General features: G+C 46.8%; 1 protein-coding gene and 1 pseudogene across 7 annotated transcripts in view; both read right to left on the bottom strand.

Moving 5' to 3' along the window:
* Positions 1-906: 906 nt before the first annotated feature.
* LOC116998654 lies at positions 907-2,212 on the bottom strand (annotated as a pseudogene).
* A 3,322-nt stretch (positions 2,213-5,534) lies between these two features.
* Positions 5,535-27,549, bottom strand: part of HDAC4 (histone deacetylase 4) — a 167,676-nt gene continuing 145,661 nt past the window's right edge. For all 7 annotated transcript variants that reach the window (XM_033064449.2, XM_033064445.2, XM_033064451.2 and 4 more), the window contains 10 exons: positions 24,291-24,398; positions 23,997-24,052; positions 23,415-23,502; positions 22,381-22,500; positions 20,630-20,727; positions 14,467-14,585; positions 12,811-12,944; positions 9,103-9,187; positions 6,817-6,958; positions 5,535-6,388 (listed from right to left, as the gene is read on the bottom strand). In XM_033064449.2, the coding sequence (XP_032920340.1) occupies positions 6,349-6,388; positions 6,817-6,958; positions 9,103-9,187; positions 12,811-12,944; positions 14,467-14,585; positions 20,630-20,727; positions 22,381-22,500; positions 23,415-23,502; positions 23,997-24,052; positions 24,291-24,398 (990 nt within the window). In that variant the 3' untranslated portion in view covers positions 5,535-6,348. The remainder of the gene's footprint in view (positions 6,389-6,816; positions 6,959-9,102; positions 9,188-12,810; positions 12,945-14,466; positions 14,586-20,629; positions 20,728-22,380; positions 22,501-23,414; positions 23,503-23,996; positions 24,053-24,290; positions 24,399-27,549) is intronic.

Genomic DNA, 27,549 nt, shown 5'->3' with positions numbered 1-27,549 from the left:
CTCAGCTGGATCACCCAGCAGTGGGATTTCACTCTCAGAAATGAGCTCCCCCAGCTCCTGGAAGCTGCAGGTGCCCTCCCAGCCAGGCTGGACCCCACAGATCACAGTCCTAAAATAATCACCACACTTTGCACACAAATACAGGTTCCAGGGAGAGCTCAGAGCCCCTTGCAGAGCCTGAAGGGGCTGCAGGAGAGCTGGGGAGGGACTGGGGACAAGGCATGGAGTAACAGGACACAGGGAATGGCTTCCACTGCCAGAGGGCAGGGATGGATGGGATATTGGGAAGGAATTGTTCCCTGGGAGGGTGGGCAGGCCCTGGCACAGGGTGCTCAGAGCAGCTGTGGCTGCCCCTGGATCCCTGGAAGTGTTGAACATTGGGCCAGGTTGGACACTAGGGCTTGGAGCACCCTGGGATAGTGGAAGAGGTGGGATGAGAGAGGACCTCCCAGATCCTTCAACCCCAAACCATTCCATGACTGCCATTAATCATGCTGAAGCAGCAGAGGACACTTCACTGCTGAGGAAATGGTGAGGATCCCAAGTTCTCCCTGCCACGAGGAGCCCTGGGTGAACACCAGCCTGCTGCTGCTCCCAGGGAACCACCGGCAGGAGCCCAGACCAAAGCGTGGCTGCCTCCCCTGTGGCCACAGGGCAATTCCAGGTGACACACATGGAGCAGACGGCTTTTGGATGGTTCAGGGGGCTCCAGAGACAAGCAGGAATCCAGTGAGAGGGAAAAACATTAGATGAAAAAGGCCGTGGAAGGTATAAAGGTGGAGTTGCTTCAACTGGAAACTCAATTGGTTTTTTGTGGGCACTTGTCAACATTCACCTAGTAGCCACAGGAAACTGGGAAACTCCAGAACTTTTCCAAGAACACCCCAGCATGGACATGGGTATATTTTACCCCAAAACCCACTCTGGCACCAAGACCCCCGTCCACGACACACCAAGAGCCCAGCAGATGAAACATCCCGTCCCAGCAATGGAAAGAAAGAAGATCAGCAGCAGAAACCTGGGTGATATTATAATTAACTTTTTTCTTTTATTTACACCACAAGAATAACAAGTTGTCATAATGTGGTACAAAATACTGGACTCCTAATAAAGTTGAAATTGAAGTCGGTACTGTCAGAGAAAGACACCATTGGCCAGTAAAAAACAAAAAAAAAGAAAAAAAAACAAAGAGAAAAGAGAAAAATAAAACAAAATAAAAACAAAGAAAGAAAAAAGCAAGAATGAGAAAAATATTCCAACTCCACCAATTTAAAAGAAAGGACCATCAGAAAATCGAGCACAAAGAATGCTACCATCACTGAAAGTAGGGTCCATACAAGAAGAGTGAAATTGTGTCTAAATTACAGCGTAAACCGGTAGCTGCTACCAATGGTGACGTCATACTGAGCATGTATAGGTATAAAGTAGAATATAATATAGTTACAACTTTTTGATACTACATATCTGTAATAAGCTCTCGGGTGAATAATGTTTCAACCCCTTCCCCTCCCTCCCCGCCCCCACTTTTATATATATATTATATATATAAGTTTGTCATCCTCATAAATTGGAAAATAGCGCCTCCACTATGGAGCACAGAAAAAGTGTTAATTTATTTTATTTCAATAGGATACTTTTTTTTCTTTTTCATCATCAATATCAAAGACAAAGTGAAGATGAGCTGAGAATGAGCCCAACTTCATGACAATGAAGAAACACGTTTTGCCTTTTGCTGTAAAGTCTTGTTTTTAAACCACAGTGTTGCACAGTACACGACTGCTTAAAGTGAAACCGAGCAATAATACATCATGTAAAAGTAATTTCTTAAAAAAGTTAACGCAGATGTGCTGAAGAGTTAACTCTTTAAAGTCCTCCTCATCCATCCATCCATCCGTCTGGCTCCTTGGAATGAACGACTCCGTGTGTTGACACAAGGGTTGCATCCAACCTCTCCACCCAGCCAAGAAATCAAAGCAAAAACACCAACCCAAAGGAAAAATAATAATAATAACAATAATAATAATAATGACACAGGCAGTTTACTTGGTGTGTTCGGCATAGTTTCCCTAAAAACACTGTTTCCACATAAATACAATAAACTCTATTATTGGTAAGTCACAAGTGCTAGATAAACTTCTTAGTTTTTTTTTTTCTTCTTAAAATGAGAAATGTTTAAGCAGTCCTTTTTGTTTTTTATTTATTTACTCTTTTTAACAATAAAAAGCACAATTTCTTCTTCTTAAGTTCAGTAAGACTCAAAAAAAAAAAAAAAGAGAATTCCCACTCTCCTTCCTTGGTGTGTAGCTGTGTGGGTGAGTGTGTGTGACAACAACATCCCAAACTTCCAATCTTTAGTCTCCACAAATGCCACGAGAGGAAAAAAAACCCAAAAAACCAATATAAAAACAAAGCAAAACAAAAACCAACCCAAAGAAACCCCAAACCACCTCTTTTTAGTTTCTTTTTGTTTTTGTTTTTTTTTCTCATTATCGTTTTCAAAGCTGCCAAGTTTGGCGTGCAAAATCTGTATACAATATAAAGACATGCCAACCTTACAGATCATGCAACCTCAAGGTGTAGGAAACTTAAAAAAATATATTCATATATATTTATATATATATTTATATATATCAATGCCCATAAAAGAATGTGGGCCCAAAAAAGTTTACAAAAGGAAGAATGGAATGAATACATGACCATGACTAATAAAAAAAAGGAATGTTTTGTATCGAAAGTAAAAAAAAAAAAAAATAAATCCCAACAAAAACCAAACCAAAACAAAAAAAACCACAACAAAAAAAACCCCAATGGTTACTTGTGTACTGCAAACTAGGCCTCACTTCACTGTAAAGAGGATTGAAAGATGTTCCTTTTCTTCCCAAGCAGGTACAAAGGATGCCCTGGGCAGCACATGCTGGCATGCAGGAGCATCCTGGCTCCCACCCCATTGGCACGGCTGCCCTGTGGCAAAGTCATCTGAAATGAAGAAGCTTAATGGCTCAAAAAGGTGAAAAAAACCCTGGAGAGCCTCAAAATGAGGGCTCCGTCCCCTCTCTCTGTGCCTGCACTGGGCCTGGAAAGCATCCCCAGGGAAGAGCATCCCCAGGGAAGGTCACAGCCCAGGGAAGAGCATTCCCAGGGAAAAGGGGGATGCTGCAAAACAAATCCACATTGCTGGGAGTTTGGAGGAGACAAGCTCTGTAGTCTTGGGAAAAATCTTCCCATCCCGGCAAAAAGCTGAGGGAAAGGATGCAAAGGAAGGATGGAAAGGAAGGATGGAAGGAAGGTGGCATCCCGACAACCTCCTCTGGGTTTTCCAAAGGAACCGGCTCAGCATGCTCAGCCAGCGGTTCCCAGGAATGCAAAAAGGAAGGAAAAGCTTTGCCATGACCGGGAGGAGAAATGTCAAAAACCTTCTGGGGAAGAGTTGACAACACAAAGGGAGGTGTAAACACGGGCACTGCCCACGGCACAGGGAGCAAAACCCCATGGCGGTTACCAAATTCGGCAGCCGGATGGATCTGAGATCACAGCAGCAACGTGGTTGGATGGAGGAAAACCCAAACCACAACATCCCCAGGTACGCGGTGCTCTCACACGGGGGGATTTTTTAGGATATGCTGAGGACAGGCCTTGCCACTGGGGCTTTTTGGGGTTTTAGGATGTACTTGAGTTTGCACAACTCAAATACTGTAGTGTCTGGTTTTGAAACTGTGCTAGAAATCGAGGAAGGAAACAACAGCCTCCAGCGTGGGGTCACACTCCTGATTCCTCCCGCCAGCAAATCCTGAACGGAACGAAAGCGGCTGCTTCGAGAACTGGAAAAAAGAGAAGTTACTGGAAGCAACCCCACCAATCACCATGGGAAAAGGATAAAAGAAGGAAGGGTGGTTAAGGAGAAGCTATGCTAGGAAGAGAGATGTGCTGTCCTACACCGCTGGAGGAAGGCGTGCCGGGAAGCGCTGTCCCTGCAAAGATGCTCCGCTCTCCCACCCGGCATTCCTGGGAGGCAATGACCTCCTCGGGGTGGGGGGCGAAAAAAAATGCCTCCAAAACCCCACCCAGCGCCAGGGAGAAGAAGACGGGAGAAAAAGAGGGAGAGAAGAGGCGGGGAGTTTGTGGGCATGTCCGGCGGAGAGAAAACACCAGCAGTCCCGGAGTGTCCAAGGAGCCTTCCCGAGGGCAGGCAGCGCCAGGAGCCACGGGCCAGACAAAGGCGTTGCCCAATGAATGCTACCAGGTAAGAAAATTCCTTATTTTCTTTACATAGATACTACAAGAGAGCTGAGGAAATATACAGTTGGTGGAATTGGTACAACAAAAGAGCCCATTGCGGTCCCTCATCCTCCTCCTCCTTGGTAAAACGCACCCTTTCCCAGAAAAAAACAAACTCTGTCGGTCCGCCCACAGTTCCTTACACCTGTAGAAAGCTGCTCACTGTACAAAAGAGTTGAGGAAAAGGAGAGAAAACAATACAGAAAATAAAATTTAAAAGAAAAAAATAAAAAAAAAATAAAAGGAAAATTCATGTAATTCTAAGCAAGAAAAGAGGGAGGAAGAAAGGTTTAGATGCTATTGCCGTTCGGAAAGGCAACCTGCCAAATGGAAAAGAAATATCAGAGTCACACAAACAAGGCTTCTGGAGGGTTTTGGGAAATATCCATATAAAAATTAACAGCAAATTCAGCATCTTTGCTATAAAAAACTCTTTTTTTTTTCTCATTTTTGTTAGAAAAGGATCACAACTAAAAACCTTAAATTAAAATACAAATGTTTAGGGTAGTTGCCCAGTGGCTAAAGTGTTGGCTTTCTGAAAAACTTCCCAACCTGTCACCTGAAAAGTCCTCGAGTTTCAACCTGGATCCTTTTCCAAAAGCACCTTTGACCTTGTTACAATTCCCAAATCTGTCCCTAGGGAGCTTCCAATGGCTACTGTTAGAGTATGCATTTATTACATATATTTTTTTTCTTTTTTCTATAAATGCATCATAAATATTTTCCTCAATAATTCATAGGAATTCGGTTTCTAAGCTTGGAATACATTTGGAATATACATTATACACATATATATATTTATACCTAACAATTTAAGCAATATCTCATGCTAGTTGCTTTTAATAAAAAGCATTCCAGTCTTAAAACCTGCATTTGTGTCTAATACATGCTTCGACAACCAGATTGATAAGTTCAATTACTAGATAATGTAGAAGAGAGAGAAAACATTTGAAAATTGGTTGTTAAAAATGGTTGAATTTCAAAGACCCAACAGTATTTGCCACTTTTTTGGCAACTACCTTAAATTTTTTCCTTTTTTTTTTTTTTTCTTTTTTCCATTTTTTTTCCTCTGAAACATCAATGAAAGAAAACAAAACAAATCCAAACTTGTTGACAGTTTTTGGAGACGCTCTGTTCAGCTGATGCCTGCTTCTTCCCACCATCATGCCAGCACAAGCCAAAAAGTCTTCCTTCCTGATGGCAGTCCTTGGCTTTCCCAACCAGAGGAAAAATATTCAGGAACTGCTGTGTTCTTTGTGTGGTTTTTTTTTTTTCTTTTTTTTTTTTTTAATTATTTTTTACTTAAGGCATTGTTCCTCAAACTTCAGAAAATCCAGCTGCACCAAATCCATCAATTAAAAAAAAAGGCACAAACTCATCTTCAGATGGCTTTGGAGACAATAAAGCCGACTCCATCTGGGCTACCGTTCCCCCCACTTCTGCTTCCCTTTCCTTTAGGTGTCAGATGAGTCCCTCGTTCCCTGTCCCTCCTCATTAAAAATTCACCATCATCTCCCAATCTTGTTCCTGTTCCGACAAGAGCTGTCACTGACTCACAGGCAGGCAAGAGCCATTTCCAAATATCCAAGAAAAGAAAGTACACAATGAGTTGAGTGGTTCAAGCGGAGATTGCTCAGTTGTGGGTAATCAACTTTGTAAGCACCAGTTTTACGTTAAGGTTTGTTTGATTTGTGTTGTTGAATCTTTGATTTCTTTGTTATTCTTGTGTTTTGCTTTTGTTTTGTTTTTTATTTTTTTTTTGTTGTTGGCAACTCTGCCAAAGACTTCCCGGGCGTCATTCCTCTTTCCGCTCCCGGTGAGGACTAGAGGAAGAGTGCCCAACGTGTCAGTCCTTTACTGCTCTTCACCAGTATGGTTTTTTTTCGGCAAAAAGAGACTCAAAGATGCGGAGAGATTTATTTTTTTTGTGTCGCTTGCTTTGCTTTACACCTGGCTGTCCTTCCGTGTTCGGGAAATAACCGTGACAGGACGCAGGAGCAACAAGAGAAAGCTTCTTGGCAGAGCTTCAAGACGAAGACGAACAGACAGGAGACTCCAGCTCAAAGGTGGGTGCTACAGGGGAGGCTCCTCTTCCATGGGTTCGTCCTCAGGTCTGAGGGATTACACAGCCAGGCAGGGTGGGAGAAGGAAGGGAGAGAGAAATAAGGTTTGGGCATGACATAGGCAATTTGTGCTGCCAAGTCTCACTTCCTTATGTTCCCACCACCTTCCCACTCAGCCAGCTGGGATCACCTGGAATTAAACTCGCCACCAAGAAGGGTTTTTGGACAATCTCATTTGGGCAACATTTTCCCCAGCCAAATAAATTCCTTTTTGTGGTCCAAAGCCATGCTCAGAACAGAAGGTTCAGGCACAGTGCGCATGCACAGAGCTCATGGCTCTGCTGCCCTCCTGCAGCCTGGGAGGTCTTTTGGGAACCCACCACAGAAGACAGGGGATGTGGGGGGATGCAGCAGCAGTGACTGAAAGGTTGCTCCTCCTGCCCGGACAGACCTAGAAATATGATGGAAAACCACTGACCTCTTCTCCGCTGGCTTCACGCCCACTGACAGCGATGCCATGGCCGTCACTGTTTCCGCTTCCTCGTTCTCACACTTCTGGGCCTCCACCAGGGAATATCCCACCGTGGAGGCAAAACGCTGCAGGGAATGCCAGTACTTGCCTGGGGGACAGGTGACAACAGGGCCATCAGGGTACCATTCCAGCTCCTGCTTTCCCAAACCCAGCTACCTGCTCAGAACTCCCCAGGGAATGCTCATCTGATCCATACTCTCACTTTAAGGGCCTTAGGTGCTCAAAAACCAATTCCTTTTCCACTTCAAATCCCTCAGAAACTTCTAGACCCAAGGACAAATGCGCCTGGAAATGTCTCTCTACCAAAAAGTGCTGGAGAGGGAAGGATGCAGTCCAGATCTGGATCCAGTTGCCGACTGCCATGTGCTTTCAGTGGGCAAGTCCCCGAACTAAAAAAGTCCAAGGTGTATTTAGAGTCATTAAAGTTAGAAAAGACCTCCAGGATCACCATATCCAAGCTTCAACCTCCAAAGTACAGTAATTTCACGACTATAAGGCGCACCCTTTTGACTAAAATCTCCCCCCAAAACCGGAAGTGCGCCTTATAGTCCGGTGCGCCTTATCTGATCTACAAAGTTGTGACATTTGCCACCCCGGAAGTGAGAGCCCGTCGGCATCGGGGCCTCCCCCGTGCGGGGCGGGTCCGTCGGCATCGGGGCCTCCCCCACGCGGGGCGGGCCCACCGGCATCGGGGCCTCCCCGCCAGCATCGGGGCCTCCCCCGCGCGGGGCCGTCCCGCCAACATTGGGACGGCTCCCTTGCGGGGGGTGTGAAAGCCGCAGGAATCGGATCGGCTGCTGTGCGGGGGGGGCGAAAGCCGCAGGGATCGGATCGGCTGCTGCGCGGGGGGGGCGAAAGCCCCCGGAATCACGGCGGCCGCCGCGCGGGGGGGGGGCGAAAGCCCCCGGAAACACGGCGGCCGCCGCGCGGGGGGGGGGGCGAAAGCCCCCGGAATCACGGCGGTCGCCGCGCGGGCGGGGCGAAAGCCCCCGGAAGCACGGCGGTCGCCGCGCGGGGGGGGGCGAAAGCCCCCGGAATCACCGCGGCCGCCGCGCGGGGGGGGGCGAAAGCCGCCGGAAGCACTGCGGCCGCCGCGCGGGGGGGGCGAAAACCGCCGGAAGCACGGCGGTCGCCATGCGGAGAGGGGGAAAGCCGCCAGAATCGGAGCGGCTGCCACGCGGGGAAGGGGCAAGCAGCTGGAATCGGGGCAGCGGTGGCACGGGGCAAGCCTGCCGGCATTGGGTCACCCGGAGCGCCAGGGAACTCCCAGAACAGCGGGGCCCTGGGGATGCTGCACGGAGTGGCGGTGGGCATAGCCCGGCCCTGCCGGTTACAGGCAGGCCCGGGAGCCAATGGCTGCCGGATTGAGGCGGGGCCTCGGCCAGCAAGCGTGTGGGAGGAGCTGGGGGCGGAGCCTCGCTGCAAAAAAAAACCCGGTGCGCCTTATAGACCGGTGCGCCTTATCTGATCTACAAAGTTGCAAAATGTGCCGGCTCCCGGGGGGTGCGCCTTATAGTCCGGTGCGCCTTATGGTCGTGAAATTACTGTAATTTTTATGTTGGCAGTGTGGCACCTTTTTGAATTGGGAAGAGCACAGGGAAGGCTCCAGAGGAAAGAATTTCTGAGAATTTCTCCAGGCAAGGTTCAATGCAGTTATTTTAAACTTCCTGGCTAAATAAACCTAAAATATCAACAACTGCCAGCAAAACTCATAGAATATCCTTGGAAGGGACCTAGAGGAACCATTGATTCTAACTCCTAGCCCTGCCCACGACATCCCAAGAATCCCAGGTTGTGCCTGACAGCCTTCCTCACTTCCGTGCCTATCTGCACCTAATTAATGGGTGCCACAACACCCAGAAAGACTTGTGTTATGCAGAGATACTTAATTGCTTTTGAAGAAGTGAGAGCACCCTCTAATGGCAGAACTGTCTGCCCTTTACAGTGATTTTACAGCTTTTAATTATTGTTGAGTTAACAGCTGGACTGGATTATCCTGAAGGTCTTTTCCAACCTAACCCGTGCTCTGATTCTGTAATTCTCCCTGAAGGGCTAAGGCCTTGCTGGGCACGCCTCCACTCACAGTAACACCAGTTTGCAGCTGCACAAACCCAGTTCAGGTTGCAATGACCGCCAGGAAACTGGGAGATGGGAGCATGGAGATGGCAGAGCAATGGAGAAGCCCAAGGGGTGTCCCCAGGGAACCAGCTGGGTCAGTGGGGCTGCACTCACTGTGGATCTCGATGACTTTCTCCATGGAATGCACCGCGTTAGCATTTGCTCTCTGCTGGAAAACCTTCTCTGGAAGAGGGTCAAGCTGGAGAGAGAAAAAGGAACACCAAAGGCATGTTACTGTTGAATTCCAGAAGGTTTTGGTGGGAAGGGATGTTAAAGCTCATTCCATTCCAGCCCCTGCCATGGGCAGCGACACCTCCCACTCGTCAGTTCTGCAGTGGGAACATGCCTGTGCCATCCCAGGGAAAGGCCTGACAGCACTGCTGGTGGAATGTTTCAGGATTTATTTGATTTCCTTTAGAAAAACCCAAGAGGAGACACCTCTGCCCTCCTGGTTTCTCCACTAATGAATGAATTCATCCTAAACCTCCAAGGAGGGCTGTCTAAAACAAGAGATGTCCACTGCTGGCAACTTGCTGAAAACAGCACTCAAGGCCCAAGCAGGGATATTCTCCAGTAAAGAACAGCTAGAGTTTAATAGTTAAAAATATATATGGCAAAGTTTAACTTGTGCTCCAAGCCAAGAGAAGCTACAGCCAAGACTGCTCTTATGAGCACATGGTAGCCATTCCATAGGTACTTCACAGGATGCTGCATTCCAGATTCAGTAATTACGGATTGCACTTTTTATTAATTCTCCACTCTAAAAATAGTTCTGCTCCAAACTGGTTTCTGTATGACATTAAGCGAAGGCAAAAGCAATTCCTGGATGAGTCTTTGAGCAAGAGCTTTCCAAGGCCCCTTGGTTGACACTGAGACAAAGCACGTTCTTGATTCCAGAGCATACTCCTCCTCCTGAAATAACACTCACAAACAGCCTCAGCCTGTGGAAAAGGCAGAAAAAACCTCTGGGCATGAGACAACTGGCTGTCATCATCTTCTCGTTTGAAGGGCAGAGGCTGGTGATGCCCATGATGGACTGAGCAGCTCTACAGGGTCATGGGAGAGGAACAGTGGTCCAGAGGTCTGGACTGCTATCAGCAGACCTGGGAATCGTGGAATCATGGAATGCTGGGGGTGAAGGAATCTTAAAACTCATCTCATCCCACCCCCTGACATGGGTAAGGACACCTTCCACAATTCCAGGTTGCTCCAAGCCCCAATGTCCAACCTGGCTTGGACACTTCCAGGGATCCAGGAGCAGCCACAGCTTCTCTGGGCACCCTGTGCCAGGGCCTGCCCACCCTCACAGGGAACAATTCCTTCTCAAAACCCCACCTAACCCTGCCCTCTGTGGTTAAAATGGATTAAAACCATTCCCTCTTTTTCTGTCCCATCAAAACCTTGTCCAAAGTTCCTGTCTAGCTCTCCTGGAGCCACTTCAGGCACTGGAAGATTTCTCCCTGGAGCCTTCTCCAAGCTGATTAACCCAAACTCTCTCAGCCTGTACCAAAGTCTCTCCTGCACTAAACCCACCTCTTATTTCCACTGAAGTCCTGTGAACTTTGCACAGTTCTGCTCACATGGCAGTGCAGGTCCATTCCCCAGCCCTGAGCCCCTCCCCAGAGCAGTGATCAGCTGCACAGCTCCAGCTCTGGTTTAATTTCCTGGCAGGTTGGAAAGGAGTTGGCTCCAGCGCTCGCCCCGTGCTCCTCCCGATGCGGGAGTTTTGATCTCCACCGGTGGACACCGGCGCTCGGGGGGCTGGCACTGTTCCCCTCATTTCCTACCAGCTCTGGTGGAGCTCCAGGACAGCTCCTAAGCCAGCCCAGCTCCCTGTAGCCTGCTCTGGCCACAGCTGCCCGTCCATGTGTGCGCAGGCAGGATCCTCTGACACGCTGTAGATCAAACCGCATCAAAGGGCCGCGGCACAGAGCTGCAGCCGTTCCCCCCCGACTCCCCTGCCTTCAAAAGGTTCGAGGAAAGACCTGGATAAAAGGAGCATTTCCTGCTTTCTGATGTGTGGGTAAGCCAGGGAATATTACCCTATCTGCACAGCCCACCTAGGACCAGTGACAGCAGGTCTGTGTTTAAGAGTCCTTGTAGCCGTGATTAAAATAATCAATGGTTTTGACCTTTAAGGCTCAATATTCGCTCTGCTTAATGAAACCACTCAAACAGCTCACAACACCCAAGGTATCCTGAATGCTGAGCTCTCCCCACAGCCTCACACTCCCAAACATATCTGTGGCTTGCATCAAGCACTTATTTACTGCACACATTTGCAGTCAGTCTCCTACGAGCACACTGAGCAGGAGAAACTACATCCTCCAGGTGTTATTTCCTCTGCTTCCCTTTCCAAGTGCATCCTGCACCCACAAGTGGATGGAGCCAGAGGAATTGTTTGTGGTGACCACTTAAAACAGATGGGTGCTACAATAAAGACCTCACAGAATCCCAGGATGGTCTGGCTTACAAAGGACCATAGAGCTCATCCAGTTGCATCCCCTGCCATAGGCAGAGACACCTTTCACTATCCCAGGCTGCTCCAAACCTCATACAACCTGGTCTTGGACATTTTCAGGGATCCAGGGGTAGCCTCAGCTTCTCTGGGCAACTTGTGCCAGTGCCCCACCAGTGGAACCCCCCTGTTTCCATGCTGGTGTGGCAGCTGCCTCCTGAATTTTCAGCTGTCCAGAGAGTTGAGTGCAGGCTGGAGCCATTCCCCGTGCCCAGAGCTTTCTCAGAACAGCCTGGCAAAGGAGTAGGATGCTCCCTGGATGCTGGGAGCTGGGATGCTGGATGATAGAAGCTGGTGCTTCTGATGAATCCCAGCTGGTTTCTCTCCTGGTCTGGCTACTCTAGCCTCCCCCTTGATGCTGAGTGTGGATACCCCAAGACAGAGCATTTCTCCAGAAACTGCTCCACGCCTCCATGCAGATCCAAACTCTCTCTCCATCTCCCCAGATACCTGATGGTCACTGAAGCACAACCCTCCCCAGAAATCAGCTCCCACTGGAGACAGACTCACTGCTGGGCTCCTCTGGTGCTGCACCTCAGCCCAAACCCAGTTGTACTCAAAAGCCCTCAAACATGGCTTCAAGTTGCACCAGAGGCGGTTTAGGTTGGGTATTAGGGAAAATTCCTTCACTGAAAGCGCACTCAGGCATTGAGTCAGGCTGCCCAGGGCAGTGCTAGAGTCACCATCCCTGCAGGGATTTCAAAGATGTGTAGATGTAGTGTTCCTTCTTTCATCCCACTGACTAAAAGTTAGGAGGGAAAGGCAGAAAAGATGGAGTATCTACAATTTTCTCTGTAGGAAAATATCCTGAGCTCATCAGAATCCAACACCTTGGTGTACTTCTCTGTCTGGCTCTTATCTTGCAACCACCCCCCCTAACCTTTCTGGCCAATTTCTCTGACACAGCCAAGGCTTCTCCTACACAACAACGAGTGGAAAATAGAAAAAATCCAGCCACAAACCATGTCAAGCAAGCTGCCCCATGCAACAGGCACAGGCTGCAGGACTAGAGAGGGGGGCAAAGAGAAGGGAAGGTTTGCACAATGAATTCAGAAATTAATTAAAAGAGTTGTTTTCCAAAGAGCACAAAGTAAATTATTTGGAGAAAGAACAACTCAAAAAATCATTCTAAGCTGTTTCCCTCATTGCACGGACTGCAAAGCACAGGTGGTTTTTACGCATAAAACAAACAGTCTTTAAAACACCACATGTCAGAAGGACACAAAATCATGACAGAAACTTGGCAGAGGGGAGGATGAGATGCCCCAACCCAAGGGGGAAGGAGGTTTTGGGGGTGCCTGTACCTCATTTCCCAGCAGGGCAGACACACAAGCCTCCGAGGCGTCGCAGATGGCAGTGAGGTCGTGGCCACCCTCGAGGGCCAGTACGACGCGGCCCCCAGCCAGCCCCATCAGCTGCTTCGTCAGGTACCCGAAGCCTGCAACGAGGGAAGAGAGGAAATGCAGGAGAAGGGCAAAGGTGGTGGCTGGAATCAGGTTCCTGGCGGAGGATCAAAGAATTAGGGAGAGGAATTACATCACATTAAAAAGCCAGCGGGGATTTGAAAGGGCTCGGTGCATAACACGAGCCAGGTTGGGTTTTTTCATTCCAGCCACAGCTTCCCTGGGATGGATCCGTGTGTCCCCCACCAGCACCACCCCAGCTGAGAGCATCATCTTCCCCCCCTTGCCACCCTTCAGCTCCCCAAATTAAAGCCAACAGCCAACATGGAAGCAGGGAAAGAGGTGGATTTCTGCTGGCTGTTGCTTTGCGGGAGGGAGGAGGAAGGGGAATCGGCCCAGTTTGGGTTGGGATAGCAGCAGAGCAGTGCCCCAGAGAGATTTAGGTTTGACATCTCGTTCTCAGCAGATGGCTCTTCCCATCCATAATATGCTATAAAAATTCCAGGGGCACGCGGCACTTTGATCAGATGACACACAATACATTTCTGCCCCCTTTAAACAAAACAGAACCAAGCGGCGAGGATTTAAAAAATGTGTCCTCAAAGCAACCTTCCCCCTCCAGGAGAAGAAAAAAAAAATTAAAAAGCTAAACAAAGGAAAAGCCAGGGAATTTCTACCCTCCATCCCCACTCCCTGCTTTCCACTTTGGAGTGCACGCCTTTGCAAGGGGGCAAATTAACAGGCAGCGAAAAACATCCACTGCCAAACCCGTAACTGGTTTTGTGAGAGGAGTAGAGCATGGCAAATTCAACCAGCAGGTAAACAAAACCTTCCCTTTCCCAAGTGTTTCTGGATATCTCAAGGAACTTTTCTCCTGTAAACCTATTTCCCTTTATTCTCATATAAAGTTTATAGGTTCAGCTCCCTTATGAGGTTTTAAAGTTCACTGCAGAGAACAACTTTCCTGGCTAGAACAAACTCTTAAATAATAATAAAAAAAACCAGGAAAACTGTCCTCTGGATTAATTTGAATGAAATGGTGCCAGGTAAACTCCACATAACTTGGGGGAAATTTCAGTGCATCTCCCAAAAACATCCCAGACCTGAAGGAAAAAAGGAGGGTTTGTGGGTTTCTGTAACTAATTCGGAGGTGGAGAGCAGAAATATTCAGCTCAAAATTTTAATAAGGTGTCCTGGAGGAAAAAATGGATTTGTGGTAGCAACGAGAGTGTTTACAGCTGGTACGGCCTTTTCTGCAATTTTATATTAATGCCAGCTTACCTCTTTAATTCAGCAGAGATGTGACTACAAATAAATTACACAGTAATACATATTGAATATTTCAAAGTTGAAATATGTAATGTTTCAAAAAAAAAAAAAGGCTTCGGCCAGGCCAAAATATGCATTATAAAAAGATAAATGCCATAAAAATTCAAAGAAAAAGGATGGAAGTTTTGCCATGGAAATGAAAGATCTGAAATAGACCCTGTGAAGTAATATCTGGGAACACTCTCCTTTAATCCCAAGGACAGTAGCAGAAGTAAAGTCCCCACTTACACTTTGCTGACAGATTATATCCTCCAAGGGGTGTGGGGTGCCCTTCCACAGCATCAAAACCAGACGACACCAGCACAACATCTGGGGCAAACTCGTTGGCAATGGGCATCACTACTGTCCTGCAACACAAAATATCCACGGCACATGTGTTAGGGAAGCTCCTGAGCAAAGGCAGGGGTGTTCCAACCCTCTCACCAAACCCTTATTCCATGGCAGCAAAGCCCATCTCTTTCCCTATTTTTATGACAGCCAGGCTGGAAGAACTCCCTGCTCTCTCTGGGATTTCCTCCACCTTGTCTTTTGTGCAGGGAAATGAGTTGTCACTCCTTGTGTTGCCCATTTGGGATCATATCCTGATTTACGTACATGGGAATAAGGGTAAAGAAGAGGGCACCTGGCACAGGCTGCACCACTACCCGGGAAACCTCAGTCCATGGCATTATCTTCAAGTCCTCCCTCAAAACATCTCCTCTAGGCTTTGCTAAGTGATTCCCTCCTCCCTTATGGCACTTCTCATTTCCCACAATGAAAGGTTCGGAGTGTCCCATGGGGCAGAACAGCTTTAGAATGCAAATATCCCACTGAAATCCACCTCTGTCAACGCTGCTTTCCCACCTGAATCCACCTCTCCCAATGCCAGTTCTCCATCCTCTGACGTTTTTGTTCACTAAGAAATGGATGGAATTGCTCAGCATCCCTATCCTATTGATGGTTAAAGTTGCATTTAAATGAAACAAGGGGTCTGTTCCTGGGGTTTCTCAACAAAAAGCCTTTTTTCCCTCTGGTTTCTCTCTCTCCAAACTCCACAATTTCTCCTCACTGTCTTCACCAGGTTGCAAACATCCCGTTCCCCACATCAAGATGCACTTCCCAAATCATATTTTTTCCACTGTAACTGCATCTATTGAATTCTGGATGCATCTGTAGGGCAACTTGACCCGTAATTTTCCCATTTCCCCATCCCAGAACAGCCACCAACCAGGAAAACTTTCTACAGCAGGAACTGAAGTTATTTTACCCACACCCCAAAGCATGGACCTGTAAATATCTTTGCACACACAAGAACCTCACACTTTATTGAGTCGAGTCTTTATATGATGCTCTAAAAACAGAGCCCAGGGGGGCCTGTTCCGTGCTGAGATGGCTCAAATGCTATCAGGATGCTCATAAAAGCTCCCAGTTTTTGCCATGAGGATATTAAACAGCCACGAGACATCTGCCAGAGTCAGCAGCTCATGACATCCAGCTGAGTTTATTTTTAACGGGGCATCAACCTCTGCCAGGCACTGAGCAAACCCATGCCCCAGTCTCCACTGCCACCACGGAGCAGGAACAGGCACCCAGACACCAATTTCCCCCCAGCTTTATTTTTTTCCCAATTTCTGTCAGAGCAACCCCAGAGACTCCTGCAATTGCTGCTGATCTCCATGCACAGAAACAGAGACCTCTGCAAGAAAAAAGGGATATAATTTTCCCTTAGCCCGCACAAAATCCAAACAAGGAATCAGAATTTTCTCCTCTCTTTCTTTATTTTATTTATTTGTTTGTTTGTTTGTTTATCTATTAATTGCCCCTCTCCATTTTGCCCTGGGAGGATGATCCTGCGAGGAAGACAAGAGCACAGTTGTGGTTGACGACTTTACAGTTTGGTGGAACCCACAGAAATTTTTAGGAGAAGTCACCTCCCTCCACAGGGCAGCAATTCCAGAGCAAGTGCAGCAGCCGACAGTTTATTCTCCCCGAGTTCTGAAGTGCTGCTGAGCTCTTTTGTTCCTAACCCAAGGAAAACTGCTCAAATCATCAGATTTATTTCCTCCCCTCCCCGAGTTCTGACGCAGTGGGAGCTGCTGGGATCTCAATGGAAGCGTGGGATCACCAGAGCCAGCCCAAACCTGCACCCCAAGGTGAGCAATCCATGGGATCACAGATCCATGGGGATTCTCAGCCATGAGCCAGCACATGGAGCACAGAATGATTGGGAAGGACCTTAAAGACCATCTCATTCCAACCCCTGGCATGTGTGTCCAATCCTGCCAATCACAGAGGGGGCAGCTGCTGACCCTCAGCTGGAGGTGGCTGTGGGTGACAGTGACAGAGTGACCCCTCCAGCACAGCCACAAGGCCCCCAGGGCTGACCCTGAATCCTGCCAGGGGCAGCTCTAGGAGAAGAAAAGTCCTTCTTCGTAAGTCCAGTAGGACACCAGCATCCCAAAGCCACAGCCCCAGCTCTGTCTGATGCTCTCCACCATTGTAAAACTTGATCCAGAAGGGTCAGAGCCAGCATTCCCTCACTTTGCCTTTTTAATTGTAAGAAAAAATGGCAAAAATCCAGAGTGTTTCTGAGATTCCATCTGTGGACAACGTTTCAGACACATCTCATCCAGCATTTTTGCTTTTTAATTTTCCTTTGTCCACAGATAAAACCAGCCCCTTTGCTCAGATCCATTAAAGCCAAACCCTGTAGAGGAAACAAAGATTAAACTACAAACAACCTCGTGGTTTTGCCCTGCTGATGAGACTATAAAAAAGCCAGAAATTCAAATTATTACCCAGGACATAAGCAGTTCTGCCTGGAATTGGATCTTTCAAGGAATGGCTGAGGTGGCTATACAGTTATTCACTGAGGAATGAATATTCCTGACAGTGAATATTCATTCAATCTATGTAGAATTTTTCAAAAAAAAGAGGAAAACTGAAATTTCCCAAATTTCAGAGGCTTGTTTTACTTGTTTAAAATAAATGAAATCATTTTATTTGCCTGGTTACAGCTGAGCTGAACAGCTCTACACAAGAGCAAACTGATGGCTGCAACCAGCAAAACCTCCCCATTGTGTTCTGCAATCGCTTGGGAGAGAGGAAACAAAAATAAATGCAATTTTTAAGATCTATTTTCCAGAAGGCTGAATGAACAATTTTTAGCCTGGCATTAGCCAATTCCCCAATTAAATGCCTAATAAATGACAGGCAGATGAAACAATCCTACAGACGATTATTCTGGGCTTTAAATGCTCAATTGCAGTGAGTAAACTGGTTAAACTTAGAAGGTTGAATACTTTTTTAGAGACTTTTTCCTCCTCTTGGCCACATCTATGTTTTATATATATTTTTATATGTGTTATATATATATTTATACGTGCTATGTTAAATGCATATATTTATATATCTACTCACAATTTTATATTTCATATATATCATGTGTATTTCTATATATGTTATGCATACATGGTTTTGTACACATTATATATTTTATATATATAAATTGAAAATGTTATCCACTGCTCCTCAGGCTAACCAGCTTTTCAAAAATTCTGGTCTTTGCTTCTCCATGGTCATTTAGTGCGTCAAAAGGGATTAGGAATGCGGGGATGAAATCAGCGTGGGGAGAGCGTGAAATTGAAAATACAGCAACAACCGTTCCAGGCAAAACATCATCATCTCTTTCCCCTCCTCTTCCTCCTTCTTGCTCCTGAAATGGTTTATGGATTGAGGGAAAAACCCAATTCTCCCCAAAACTGCTCCTAAACTTGTTTAATGCTTTTGGAAAGCAGTGGGAGGAGGAGGGGGAAGTGCAGTCCTGGCTTCTTCCTTCTGGTTAAGGTGCTTTAAATAATGTGGAATCGAGCTGTACGTGGAATTATGGCTGTGGAGGAGACCTCAGGACAGGGGAAGAAATTCTCAGACACAACACAAGTGCTGGAATCATCAGGAAAACTTCCTTGCAGTAAGTTCAGAGGGAGACTCCTGCCGATAAAATCTTTTCAATTTCACTAATTGCTGTTCCCGTGTAATAAGGAACCAGCCAGAACCTTCCCATTTCTTCTGGAGGTCTCTTAGCTGGGTTTGCACCTGGATCAGGAGGATTGAGAGAGGCAAACAGGATTTCTGCTCATGTAAAATGGTAGGGAATAACAAATCCTGGTCCAAAAAACCCCTCTGAATTTTACAGTGTTTGTTTCTATAACTACAGAACAACAGTGGAGGCACCGGGAACATTCTGAGGAGTTCAAGACTTTGTGAACAACATGCCCTGCATTTTTCCCATTAAACTGATCCACTCCATTTCTGCCTGATCTGTGGAATCTGGGATTGCCCACATGCTTCTGGGGTGAGTTCAGGCGCGGGATGTGGAGTTGGCTCCGACACAGCCGCGGCTACCATGGGGTGCAGGAGCTCCAGGCTCCCAGAAAACTCCCCAAATCCCTTCTGATCACCTTCCCTACACATACACACAAAAACAGGGCACCCCAGTCTGGAGCAGGGGCAGGCAGTGATTTCAGCCCCAGGTTAGGAAGGTTACAAGAGACAAAGTGCAGGGAAAAGCACATTTTTAACTCCCCTTCTCACTTCTGATACGGCGCGGTGGCATTAAGGATCATCCAGAGGTCACGAGAGCTTGGGCACCCCAATGCTGAGGAGATAATATTTAGAGACAGGATGAAAATAACTGATGTGAGTTCCCATCTCTTTTTTGGACCAAGCAAACCCACTCTGAAAAAGGTTTTCAGAATGGGGATGTGTGGTTTCACTGGGATTTATTTATTTATTCCCTCATTTCTCTTGTTTAGAAGGACACCTATCTCAGTTATTTTTATTTCTCAAACTCACACACCGGTTCTTCCTGAGATACTACAACAAAAAAACAAGGAGCATGTTGCTTATTTAAGTATCTGCTCCTTTTTTCCCTAAAATCAGGCAGGCATATGAAGAGTTAAGGCTTGCAAAAAAAAAAAAAAAAAAAAGGTCTATCAGTATCTTTGCCTAGCTCAAAGGATTTCCACTGATTCCTCTCCAGACTTCAAAGCCTCACAGTTTGGCATTCGGACTGGTTTGAATTAAAGCTCAGTTCTCCACTGCAAGTTTCCAAGTTCATGGTGAAAATGCCTCCTGCTTCTGGAGTTCATTATGGCCAATTTTCTTATCTTTTCTTCATCTTCGGTTTGATCCCCAGCAAATGCAACGTGGCATTCAACGGGGTGGAATAACAAGGTGCTGCCTTGAAGGCATGTATTGTCCCAAGTGGCTAGAGCAAGAAAAGAAGGGGGAAAAAAATAGGATATATGACCCATTCCCTTCACTTTCTAACTCTCGGGGGACTATAAATTGCAAACTTCAAAGCGCTATTTTACATTAAAATCAATAGAAAGATTTGGGGGGTGGGGGGAAAAATGTTTTTCAAAGGAGCTGGTTAAGACTTAAAAAGGTCACTTGATAATGTATTATCATGGCCAAACTTGGCGTAGGATGAAAAAAAATCTTCTCGTTTAACTTAGGGTTAAATTGAGGGTGTGCAGGCTCTGGGAGGAGCATCCCTCAGCTCCCCCAAAACTCCCCAAAATAAGGCCTGTGATCAGCTCCAAAGGCTGTTCCCTAAACAGCTGCAGTGTCCAGGCAAGCAGAGCCCAGGAATGGCTGGCCAAGGCCTCACTGTGCAGCCCTGAGCCTTTTCCAGGAGCCTGGAAACTCCATGAATATTTCATGTCCCTGTGTCCCCAGCTCCGGGTGCTCTGGCTGATGAAAAGATCCATCCTGGGGACTGCTGGGACAGCCAGGCTTCCACTCTGGAGCAAAGTGCTGCCTTCCTGGGCCAGGAGTGACACAAATGGCAGTGATTTGGTGTCATTGTAAATCCTCTGTGCTCTCTGAGGGCTTTTTGATGGCAGAACGAAGAGAGGGAAAAGGCGATTTTTGCTCAGCCTAACATGACATAACACACACCCCATGTTCTGGCAAGTGTGTGTCTGCCTGAATGTAGGCCACCAGAGGTGCACTAAAGCTGGTGAGAAGACAGAACATCATTTCAGATTGTTAAAGGAGAGGCCAGGTAGACCCCGTGGCACTGGGGTGGGACAGAGAGTGTCCAAGAAAAATCATGGAATGGTTTGGGTGCAAATGAGACTTCAAGTTCATTCTGTGCCACCCTGCCATAGGCAGGCACATCTACTAGCCCAGATGGCTCCAAGTCCCAGTGTCCAGCCTGGCCTCAGACACTTCCAGGGATCCAGGGGCAGCCACAGCTTCTCTGGGGCACCCTGTGCCAGGACCTCTCGTAGATGAATAATATCAAAATTTTAAAGCTCATCAAAAGCAAAATCAAGGAGGATGGTATGAAGAGAACGAAACCAAGCTGAGGTGAAAAATACAGAGAGGGAAAACTCAGTAGTACCTGAAGGCAGTTAAATATTCTGTGTCTCCCATGGGCGGATCCAGGCCACCAGTAAATGCCATGTTAACATTGAAACCAACTCCTGCTCCTGTGCCAACCTGGAAAAGAAAAATGGAACTCTTGATTAGCAAATTCTGGCAACATATCTTTGCTGTTTTGATGTTCTCCCATTGAATTCTACAGCTGAATTTGGATTTGGATTCAGTAGTGACATCGATTAATCCCTGGTCCCGGAAACAAGAGGGAAAATAAAGCTCTTTCACGTTCAGATCTGTATGGGAGCTGAGGACAGCTGTCTGCTGCTCACCCAAAAAAAAAATCCTATCATCAACTGCACCCTCTTTTTTTCCATAATTCATTTTCAGCTTGATTCAGGAGTAAACTTTACATTTCACTACAGCTGCAGCTAGGGGAAAAATGTATTTTAATCAGAGTGAGCTCCCCCTCTGCTGGAGAAAAATAGGATTCACAGAGAAGGAATTCTGGCTGCTTGAGGGACATGTGGGTGGGAGATGCAAATACATCTCTCTCCTTGCTTGTACTGCAAATGTCCCCATCTGCCCTGCCTGCAACTACCTGAGAGAGGGGAAAACTGAAAAACCAGGGGTTTTCAGCATTTTTGTTTCTTTATTGCCAAGGAAGTCTTTGCACATAAAAAAAAAAAAAAGAACGAAGAAGTAAGATTAATGTGTTGCACAGCTGGATAAAACTGCATGGCTTTTATTGCACATTATTCCTCATACTGGTGCAAATATTTTTGCTAGAAAAACACACGGGTGGGTGTTCATCTACCCACAGTTATTTATCCATTGCTGGCTTAAATCAAACTTGTTTTGTATCCTCTCTTTTACTTGGTCTAAAATGACACATCTAAAAATGACTCTTTTTGCAAACCAGATTTCTAAAAAGCAGGAATGCAGTTCATTCACTACAACAGGGTGATGGAGCAGCACCACATCACATTTAAGTTTCTTTAGAGGTTGAAATGATGCTTCCTCAAGCAGAAAATGCAAAATTGACAGGGGAAGAAGTTTTCAGATATCACCTGGAGAGTCTCGGAGCACTTTAAGTATTCCATAAAATTTCCTTTTGCTAAATCACTCTGAAGGACCGTATTTCCTGCCAGCCCAGAGGGGAAGGAAGGATGAACTTTGGGAACATCCAGAACTCAGTTCTCAGCTCCACTGGCCCAGCCCTCCTGCTGCAGACTCTGAGGACATCACCAGCAAAGGGGATTTGCTCCAGCAGCATCCGTGACCAGCCCTCAAATCCCACAAATTCAGGGTGGAGGTGCAGCCTTGGTGGTGGTGAGCAATGCCTGGGCAGGGCCAGGAGAAAGAAGGAGAGGTGGAGAAGGGCCAGGAGAAGGGGAGGTGGAGAAGGGGAGATAAACAGGGCTCCATGGTTGTGCCAGGAAAACCAAGCATGAGTGGTGCAGCCGTGGACAATCTATTCCTTCTGCATCTAAGAGACATCTACCAAGAAAGGGAAAATCCTGAACAGGACAGGGAGTGCTGGGACAGCTGGCAGAGGGCTCCTCTGGAACAGGCTGTCCCACAAGGGCTGGAGAGCTTTAGTTGCAGTGACTCATCTGCTGCCGTCCCGCCAGCTCCGGCCAGGACACGGTGCTCGCAGTTGTCGGATCACATGGACCTGGTGTGTCCTTGGATGGGAACACAAAACCCAGAGGAAATCTGGCAAGTTGGCAGGAGCTCCTCTGAGTGCCAGGATTCTGGAATCCATGTGCTCACCTCATCCGGAGCACCGCTGCCTGGGAAGAAGTTGCCATCATCGTAGCGATGTAGTGAGATATAAAGGACATTGGGATCGTTGTAGAAGGCCTGCTGAGTACCATTACCATGGTGGACATCCTGCAGGGACAGGGAGCACAGCAGGGAGGTTAATCCTTCAGTGAAAACATGGATTAAAGGTATCAGTTTGGATTTGGAGGGGTTTGTTTTCTCCAACCTGGCTGAAGCAGTTTATGGGGAATAGGAATAACCTGCTTTGCACACCTAGTTTGAGATTACACTCCTTGTTTAACACATGGGATAAACACAATCCCAAATGTCTGCCAAACTGAGGATTCATTTACCTGGATGGAAAAACCAATCCTGTGGCGGATGGAGAAACTGGGATATTTGTTGCCCCACATCTGAATCTTTAGTCAGTCTGTGGGGTGAGCACTGATCCAAATAAAGCTCTGTTGGACCCAGGTTAAACAAAACAACCCTCTTGAGCTGCTGTGTGGTGCACAAACACAGCCTGTGACAGGACAGAAATTTAAAAAAATTTCATGTCCCTCCCTGACATGAAAAACAGGTCAGAAGTGTGGAAAAAAACATCCATACAGTACGTCCAAAAGACAAAATAAATGCATTTTAATATGTGGGTTTAACTGGTAGGTGATTTGTGGCAACAAAACCAAAACTTTTGGCTCATACCCAGTCACTCCAATGCCTTCCTAGCCACATAAAATCTATTAAAAATAAACGAAATGAAATAAATTTTAAAAAATTAAATCTAGAAATAAATAAATAAATAAATAAATAAATCTATAAATTGCCTCAGCAGAATTCCAAAGAAGCCCTTTCCTTTTATTTGAAAATTGCAGTCTCTTTATTAATTTTTTCATGATTAGAACACTTTTATTCAATTAAAACCCCAAATTTTGTCTTGCAGACCACGAGCAAGAAGTTTTTCACTGACTTCCCTTGCAAGAAGAAACCCACCCAGAATAATTTCCCCCTGCTCTTCCAAAGGGAAAGAAGGGTCATTTACTCACCCAGTCCACAATGAGGATTTTGCTCACATTGAGCCTTTGCTGGAGCAGCTTGGCTGCGATTGCCACAGAGTTAAAATAGCAGAAACCCCTGAGGAGGGGAGACAAGAGGAAAACAGAGGCGTTAATTACAGCTTCCCATGGTGCCAGTGCACCCATCACCTAGATGGAACACAGGAGGAAAGAGTTCCTTCTGCTCTCACTCCTCCTTTCTCCCTGGAAACATCAAAAGGCTTATATTGGGAGGGACCTTGAAGCTCATCTCATTCCATGGGCAGGGACACCTTCCAGTAGATCTATTTCCCACTGGAAGTGCTGAATTCCAGTAGCAGACTCCAGGGAAACAGGGAATGTCCCACACTTGCCCAAACCCACTGCTGATCCCTGCTAGAAAACAACCCCCAAAAGCACTAAGCAGGATCTTACCCTGCTCCACGGAATCTGGGGAGCTTGGAACACCACACACCCCATGTAGCAATAAACAGAAATCCCACAGCGCTATCCTAATAGAATTCCTTTGGAATTTCCAGCTGTGGACCCCCCATCAAAGGAGTCCTGGATGAAGTCAGTGAACCCCATACTCACATGGGTGTGCTCTCCTCTGCGTGGTGACCCGGGGGCCGGACAACAGCAAATCCATTCTGCACACAAAACACAAGGAAAGGAAAAGGTCAGAGGTACAAGGATGGATACACGGGATGCAGCCAGAAGCCTCAATCCTTCTTGGGAACTGGAGTTGCTCTTGGTGGATCCCTCACAAGGTTATAGAAGTGGATGATGCTTTCCCTTATTGTGGAGGGGGAAAAGGTCCTGGAGCTGCTGCACAGCACAGCCCTGACAAAGCCCTGCACAAAGCACAGCTCAGGGTTGTTTTCATACCTTCAGTTCTCCTGTAGCCACTTTGAACACCAGCTCAATGACACAGCCCACGGCCAGGCGAGCAGCACCGGACGAGTGCACCTCGTTCCAAATGGTGTCACTGTCAACCTGATGGGGACACACAGCAACCAGGTCAGGAGCAAGGAGGGCAGCCAGGAATCAAGACACCCCTGTCTCATAAAGATGTCACTCACATGAGGTGATAGGACAAGGGGAATGGATTTAAACTGAAAGGGAGGGGGTTTATTTCAGATATTGGGAAGGAATTGCTCCCTGTGAGGGTGGGCAGGCCCTGGCACAGGGTGCCCAGAGCAGCTGTGGCTGCCCCTGGATCACTGAAAGTCTCCAAGGCCAGGCTGGAGTAACCTGGGCTAGTGGAAGGTATCCCTGCCCATGGCAGAGGATGGAATGAGATGACCTCCCAGACCCCTTCCAACCCAAACCATTCCATGATTCTGTGACCACAGAATCAGCATTTCTTGTTAATTGCTGCTGATCCCAGATGAAATAAAAAAGGTTTATGAAATAATTCAATGATTCTTTAAAATAAAAACATCCACAATAAAGAGGGATGTTTAGCATGGGGCATTTAAAAGACAACTGCCCAGGAGTGACACCAGCTTTCCTGAGGAACCATGAGCTCACCTACACTAACAACAGACCTTCAGCATCCCGTGCTGACTACACAGATTTGCTTCAATGCTAAAAATCCAACAGAACCATCCTATTTTCCCACTGAAAATGTGGAAACAGGCCACAGGTAAGGCAAGGCACCCTGTAGACATGCCTGTGTTGCTATTACTCCAGATTGTGTCACCAGACTCCTCACCAGCTATTTTTCACATATTACTCTGCCCTGAGTGCATTTATGGAAACAATGGCAAAAGGCAGAGATGGGAAGAAAGAGATCATTGGTTGTGACTGACTCACTGAGCTGTGAGGAGACACAAATGGCCCCACAGAGTATGGACTCTACCTCCTTCCCAGCCACGCTGCAGCCATCATTGGAAGTGATTCCCGCTCCATGATCATGGGTGGTATATGGTAGTATCCACTTCAAGGATGCTTTGGAAGCCACATTAAACTAGGAAAGCACTTGGAGAACACCAAAAAAGCCTCTGGGGAATGCCACTGCGTTGTGAGAGTGCTGCAGTGCTTCTGTGTTGCCTCGGGGCTCTTCTGGACCCCTGTAAGTTTGGGCAGTAACATGGGAACAGCAGCAGGATGGAGTCTGAGTTACATGTGACAGCTCCAGGAGCCCTGGATCAGAACTGCATACATGCAGAAGATGGGACTGACCTCACCAGGTCTCTCCAAAAGCCCCTAAAGAGGTGGGAAGAAGCCCTAGCTGCTTCTCCTCCCCACTGACCAGTGCACTGGTGCTCTGTGAGGGCCCATCATTGGCCTCCTGTCACGGGATCTGACCCCCACGAGTGTATCTACCCCATCTCTGGGCACATCTAACCCATCTTCCAGCAAACCCAACCTATTCTTCTTGGTCTTTGGAAGAAAATACCTCAGGACATCAGCAGGGAAGAGCTTCCCTTCCTGACTGCTCACAGTGAGTTCAGGGCCCTTTCCATGGGCCCTCTTCATTCCCTGTGAGGCACCAGGGAAATGGAAATACAAAAAACCCAAATTCATGAGTCCTAAGGTGCCAACAGACCCTCAGATGGCTATTGGGGCCAGTTTTCCCCATAAAACAGACAGGATGCTTCAGTGCCAGAGGCAAGCACTGTCACATTCAGGCCCCAGCAGAAACCAGGCTCTCGCCAGGAGCATTCCAGGAAGAATGCCCAAAATGAAACCCAAAGAGTTTTTCCTTCCTCATAATAAAAATTGCAATTTCCTTACAGCTATTTCCTTCCTTTAAGGAAAACTCGAGGTTTTTTTATTGATAGCCTTGATGAGCTCCTACTCACTCTAAATTCCTCCTACTCACACTGCAAACTTTCCTATCCTCTGATGTGCAGCTATGTCAGAATGAAATGAGCACCTTATGAAAGATTTCATTATTCTATGATTTAATTTAGCTGGAAAACCACACAGGTAAGAAATCAAGCAGCAGTACAAGCAGACACAGGTTGCACCAGAGCTCCAGACGCTGCAAAGTGAAGGAGTTCTGCTCTTCCCTCACAGAGGAAGACACCCCACCGTGTCTCCTCCTGCTTTCAATTAAATAAATTAAATAATCCTCACATTCTGCTCCTCTAACTTGCTAATTAGTTCCTCCTCATTTCCATTCCACGGAAGTCCTTTCTCTGCTCTCTGCTCTGTAAGAACTTACTTTGCTTGCACAGTTAAAATCGTTGATATGCTCTAATCAAAGCCCTTGCACTCAAAAATAGAATCACCTACTCTAGAGAAGATCAACAACACAAATACCTCTGGAATTCTTAGAACACATGCAGAAAAATGATGCAGACCTTCAGATATTTTGAGAATGTGCACAGCAAAACACTACACAGGAAGGAAAACAAATTTATCAGCTATCCTGAAATCAAGCATTTGAGTGTTTTGAAGAATCTGGATGCAAGTGTGCTGGGATGGTCTTGCGGATTTTTGAAGCTTAAACTCCTTTCTCCCAAAATTTTTTTCTAATTACTCTGGATTAGGGAAGGCTGTGGTGTGTGAAAGGACGGTGTTGAAAAAGGGGTGCGAGCTGCAGAGGACTGAAGCTGAGCAAAATTCCCAAGTGATCAGCAGAAATAAAGGAGTGATGTTTCACTCAGAGCTCACATCTGTAGATTTCAGTGCTTCTGCACTTTCTTTCTTTCTTCCTCTCCTGCTAGGACCAGACAGCTGCAGAAGGGAGGAGGCCTGTCAGGCATGGGACGGCTTCTTGAGATAAACCAATGAGGAAAAAGAGTTTCCAACCACCTGGGAAAAAATTTACCCTTTCTCTTCTTGATTTCAAGCCACTGAGACTGAGTTTTAAATGTGAAGAGAGAGTCTGAAAGGTGTTATGAGATGAAGGGATTTGCTCTGAACTGTTTTCCTGCTGCTTCACTCCAAGAGCTCCAGGAGCATTTGGACATCACTCCCAGGGACACACAGGGTGGGACTGCTGGGGTGTCTGTGCAGCGACAGGAGTTGGACTGATGATCCCTGTGGGTGCTTTCAACTCTGGATATTCTCTGATTCACTCTCCTGCCTTGTTCTTCATCTCATTCCTTGCTGAGGAGAACTCATGGCTGCCCAAGCTCTGTGCTCTATCCTGAAGGCAAAACAGCTCTCCAGGGGCTTCTCTCCTGCCCAA

Source organism: Catharus ustulatus, chromosome 7 (assembly GCF_009819885.2).
Source record: "Catharus ustulatus isolate bCatUst1 chromosome 7, bCatUst1.pri.v2, whole genome shotgun sequence".
NCBI classification, from domain to species: Eukaryota; Metazoa; Chordata; class Aves; order Passeriformes; family Turdidae; genus Catharus; species Catharus ustulatus.
The sequence above is the reverse complement of the archived record's forward strand: the minus strand, read 5'-3'. Positions and strand labels throughout refer to the sequence as shown.